This window comes from Neophocaena asiaeorientalis, unplaced genomic scaffold, assembly GCF_003031525.2.
Source record: "Neophocaena asiaeorientalis asiaeorientalis breed wild unplaced genomic scaffold, Neophocaena_asiaeorientalis_V1.1 scaffold36, whole genome shotgun sequence".
Lineage (NCBI taxonomy): Eukaryota > Metazoa > Chordata > Mammalia > Artiodactyla > Phocoenidae > Neophocaena > Neophocaena asiaeorientalis.
The window spans coordinates 8,326,530-8,330,852 of record NW_020174149.1 but is presented as its reverse complement, the minus strand read 5'-3'; the positions used below and the strand labels follow the sequence as shown (position 1 = coordinate 8,330,852).

Here is a 4,323-nt window from a genome sequence, read left to right as displayed (position 1 = left end):
GACCTGCTCCACAAAGCCCCGAGGCTACAGCCCAACTCTGAACTCCCTCAGCCCTCTGATGGGCTGCTCCCAGGCCCTGGCTGGGTTCCACCCCATCTCACAGCCTGGAGCAGGTGCACGGCTCTCCTCCAGTAGAAAGGATGCTCCGGAGGCCCCTCCGGGCCCAGCCCTGCCTCCCAGGACACCAAGCGAGGTCCTCTACTATCAGGATCTCCATCAACGGTGCTCAGACCTCCAACCCAGCCCAGGAACCCATGTCCTAGTCACCTCCCCAGATGGTGCTGAGCCCCACTCACTGACGAAGTATTCTTTACCTGCAGAGGTAGCTGCTTGCCCTCGGACAGAGAGAAAGCTCTCATAACCACAGTCTGATAGCTGCTCCCCTTCAGCCTGACCCCGCTCCCTCCCTGCTTCCGCAGCCCCCGCCACAGCGGCTCCCTTTACCTGTAGCCATGGTCAGCCCTCCAGGAAATAGTGGCAGAGGTCAGACCCTCTGCCCCCAAGCCCACTCTTCTCCAGCCGACATCGCCCCACTACTCCAGGGTGGGGATGAACGGGGAACACCCCCAGTTCACTAGCATGTCTCGCACAGAGAAAGCAGAAGCTTAGCAACGCACATCCCACAGACTAAACCATTGTTCATACCTGATGGACGCTCTGTTGAAGAAAAGTCACCAGTTCCTTGTAGCAGGTCAAACTGTGGAGTATGAGCTGGGAAACACAAACACACAGGGTGAACTGCCCAAGCCCGGTGGACGGTCCCCCATGCTGGATTAGTTTCTGTGGCCCTAACTTCAGCAGCTGCAAGACCCCACTGGGGAATGTCTCTGCAGTCAGAGAGCGGCGACCTCGGGAGCGGGGGTGGAGAGGCACTCCTACACCTGTGTGTGATTTAAAGGCTGCAGGGCCCAGCTGGGGTCTCTGGGGCCCCTGCCCTGCAGCAACACTGGGCCTGCCTTTAGAGGCCCCAGGATTGGAGACATCACGGAACTAAAGCCACAGAGCCAGCATCATGCATGGATGGCCCTGACGGGCGGGGCTGCACCCTGCAGGCTAGTCACAGATATCTGAGGAGCACCTTGGGGGCGGGGAGGGTGGGGGGACAGGGGAGTACAGGGTGGGTGACCCACTCAGGTCGCCATCACCAGGCCTGTTCTAAGCCCAGCAGGCGGTGCCGTGAGTTCAGTGCAAAGCAGTGGTTATGCGTCTCCTGTGCTTTCTCATGCAGGTCAGAAAACAACACTTTCACAGATAACATCCAACAAAGTGAGATGCTTAATTAAGATCCCAGGGCCACACATGCCCAAAAGGTCAAAGGGAACAAGCTAAGTAAAACAAAAATCCTCAGTGAAGAGGAGGTTAATTTGTGGGAGAGTCTCAGAGTTTCCACATTTTCACACGTCTCTCATTTCTCTCCTGTCCTTTGTCTTACTTGGGTCTGGCCTTCCAGCTGGTGCTCCGTCCATCAAAGCTCTTCTCTGCTAACTTCCTCTCCCTTGCACCCCCACTACCCTCTCATGGCAATCCCAGAGAGGATACTATGACATAAAGGGGGACACGGGGGAGGCTGGGGTTTAGCCAAAAGGCATGGTGCATCGAACGCTCGAGGGACGTCAGGTTCTGTACAAGCTCAACACGACGGGGCGCCCATCGGACTTTTGGCCATAAAGCCAGTTCTGGCCAGAGCTCATCCCAAAGGCCCCCGCCTCTGCCCGCACCCCAATCCCAGGTGGAGGATTCTGCTGGCCTGGGCCACAGGGAAGGTTGGCCCATCCCCAACTGAGGAAGGATTTACTTATATGAAAGGAGACTGTCCCCAAACAAAGCCAAAGGTTGCGTGATAATTTTCCAGAAAGCCGTACTGTTTCTAAGACTCCATCTGCTTTGTATTTCCCGGTTGGACTGAACTGCTGTGTTCTCGAAGCCCTAAAAAGGAAAGGGAGATGCATGAGTCTCTGTGTGGAGAGAAGACATGCCCCAGAGCCAGGGCAAAAACCACATGGGCTGCTCAATGAGGACAAACCAAAAGGTGGCCCAAAGGAAAGAAGGGAGCCAAGTGCACCTCGTTTCCCTGCTTTGAACTCACCCGCTAGGCCGGGTCCGGAGAACTCCACTAAACGGGAGGGGGTAGAGGTGCGGGTGCTAATATGGGATGGAAAAGAGACAGCCGAAGGAGAGCTCGGGATAACCAAACCCAAATCCTGGGAGCAGGAAGTCTGCCTCTCACCCACCGACGAGCATGCTGCCAGACTAAGGAATGCTCACTTGCCCTTCGTCTTCAGGGACTTGAGGCAAGTCCAGCCTCTGCCCTCTTGGAGGACATCTGTTTACACAGCACCTGCATGTGCGGCCCAGGAAGGCATGGACTAGAAGCTGCATTTGGGTGTGGGGCCACTATGACATTAGCCTGCTGTGCAGCCTTGGACCAGCCACTGCCCCTCTCTGGGCTTCTGTTTCCTAATCTGTAAAGTAAGGAGAGATTGAATTTTTGCCCCATATGCTCTCAAGGCTGCCATGCAGATCCTAAGGGCCAGGGTTTGTAAGTTACCTGGAACATGGGTACCAAGGACAAGCACTCGATAAGAACAATAGTGATAACGATGATAATACCTAACACTGACACGATACTTAGTATGATCCAGACCTTATCCTAAGCGCTTCATACTATTACTTATCACTAATTTATATGGATAAATTATTTAAACTGATGGATATTATCATTCATTATATACCATTTTATTTATGTTGACTTGTTCAATTCCCACATTCACCCCATTAAGTAATCATTACTATCACCCCTATCTTCCAGGTGAGTAAACAGGCTAGGCACAGAGAAGTCGACTCGGTTAGTCAAGGTCACAGAGCCAACAAGCAACAGCACTGGGGGTCAGCCTTTGGAGTCTCTTAAGTTCTGTGCTCTACTGACCACTGTGCCCCCTTCCAGGGTGTGGCCCTTGTATCCAAAGGGCACCCCCTTGACTAAAGCTTAGCCACACAGCTGGGATGACGTGATGCTTCCACTCTGAAGGGTCAGGCTGAAAAGCCGGCAGACCATCCACAAAGATTACGAGGATGGTATCCTCCACCAGTAGGACAGAGGTAGCAGAGAAGACTGCGCTGGCTCCACCGCTGATCTCTTACCTCCCTGAGTCTCCTCACTGGAACGGGGATCCAAGTGACAGAGCAAATAGGAGTGTGCTTTGGGGACTTGGGGGAGCAGTACAAATGACTGGGTCGACCTAGAGGCTGTTTTCCAAGGCCTCCGGATCAGAGAAATGTAGAGGGGAGCAAGCTGCCGGTGGCGGGCCGGGGATGGGGGCATGGGTTTTCTCAGGCTGGTTACATCCGCCAGCACCCCCTGTAGAGAGGGATCCCCAGATCTGACCCCTCTCGACCGGAGCCATGTGGAGGGCTGGCCCTCCCCTGGTGTGGGGCTGCCCAGCACATCAGGCCAACTCTCTGGTCTCCTCCTGGCCTGGAGCACAGGGCAGGGGTCTGGGAGGACACAGACACGGTCCTCAGGCCCAGACGGCCTGTGTGAGATGATGATTTCCCCAAGGACAGGAAAGCGCACAGCCAGCTGGCCTGTAGCTGTGCCCGCCCGAGGTGGAGTGGTAGCAACACAGCCCAGGGAAGCACTTACAGTGTGACCACGGCTCTCTTGTGGCCTCCAGCCCGCCACACAATGTCCGCGATGGCCAGGGCCAGGCAGCGGGTCCTAAGGGCGTTTGAAGGCTGCAGCTGCCTGAGGACGAAAAGGGAAGTGTGTTTATGCCTATGGGGACAGACATCAGAGACAGCGCAGCCCTGTGGAAGATGGCCTGTCCTCTCCTCTGCTGCCCAGCGGAGCCCTGCGGCCCAGGGTCTCGGGCAGAGCCTGGGAGGAGGGCCTCTGCAGATGAAGACCAAGGGAAGAGCTGTGAGGGAGGGGCCCTGGCAGGGCTGGAGGAGGAACAGGCTGAGGAAATCACCCACGGGAGCGAGTGGGCCTCTGGAGACTCGGCAGGGCCTGGAGCGGTGGGAGAAAAGGCTGCGGGTTCTGACAAAGCCCAGGGGACTGAGCCCGGAACTGCTGCCATCCCAGGCAGGGGCACCGCCCTGCCCCGCCCAGCCTTGGCCAGCCCCGATGCCCAAGCCCCTGGAGACAGCGGCTCACGCAAGCAGGTGCCCCGCGCTCCCCCAGCTGACAGGAGACCAGACCATGAGTGCTGAGGGGAAAGTATCCTGACTTTCTGGTTACTTGGACATAGGGCGTGGGGACGTGGGGAAGGGAGAATTTGGGATGACGCTGGGCTTCTGCTGAGTGCATGGTGATGCCACCAA

The 4,323-nt window shown here is 56.5% G+C and overlaps 1 protein-coding gene across 4 annotated transcripts in view; it reads right to left on the bottom strand.

The window, feature by feature from the left end:
- Nucleotides 1-4,323, bottom strand: part of MINDY4 (MINDY lysine 48 deubiquitinase 4) — a 134,151-nt gene that overhangs the window by 39,025 nt on the left and 90,803 nt on the right. For all 4 annotated transcript variants that reach the window (XM_024755053.1, XM_024755055.1, XM_024755054.1 and 1 more), the window contains 3 exons: nucleotides 3,644-3,745; nucleotides 1,863-1,926; nucleotides 646-711 (listed from right to left, as the gene is read on the bottom strand). In XM_024755053.1, the coding sequence (XP_024610821.1) occupies nucleotides 646-711; nucleotides 1,863-1,926; nucleotides 3,644-3,745 (232 nt within the window). The remainder of the gene's footprint in view (nucleotides 1-645; nucleotides 712-1,862; nucleotides 1,927-3,643; nucleotides 3,746-4,323) is intronic.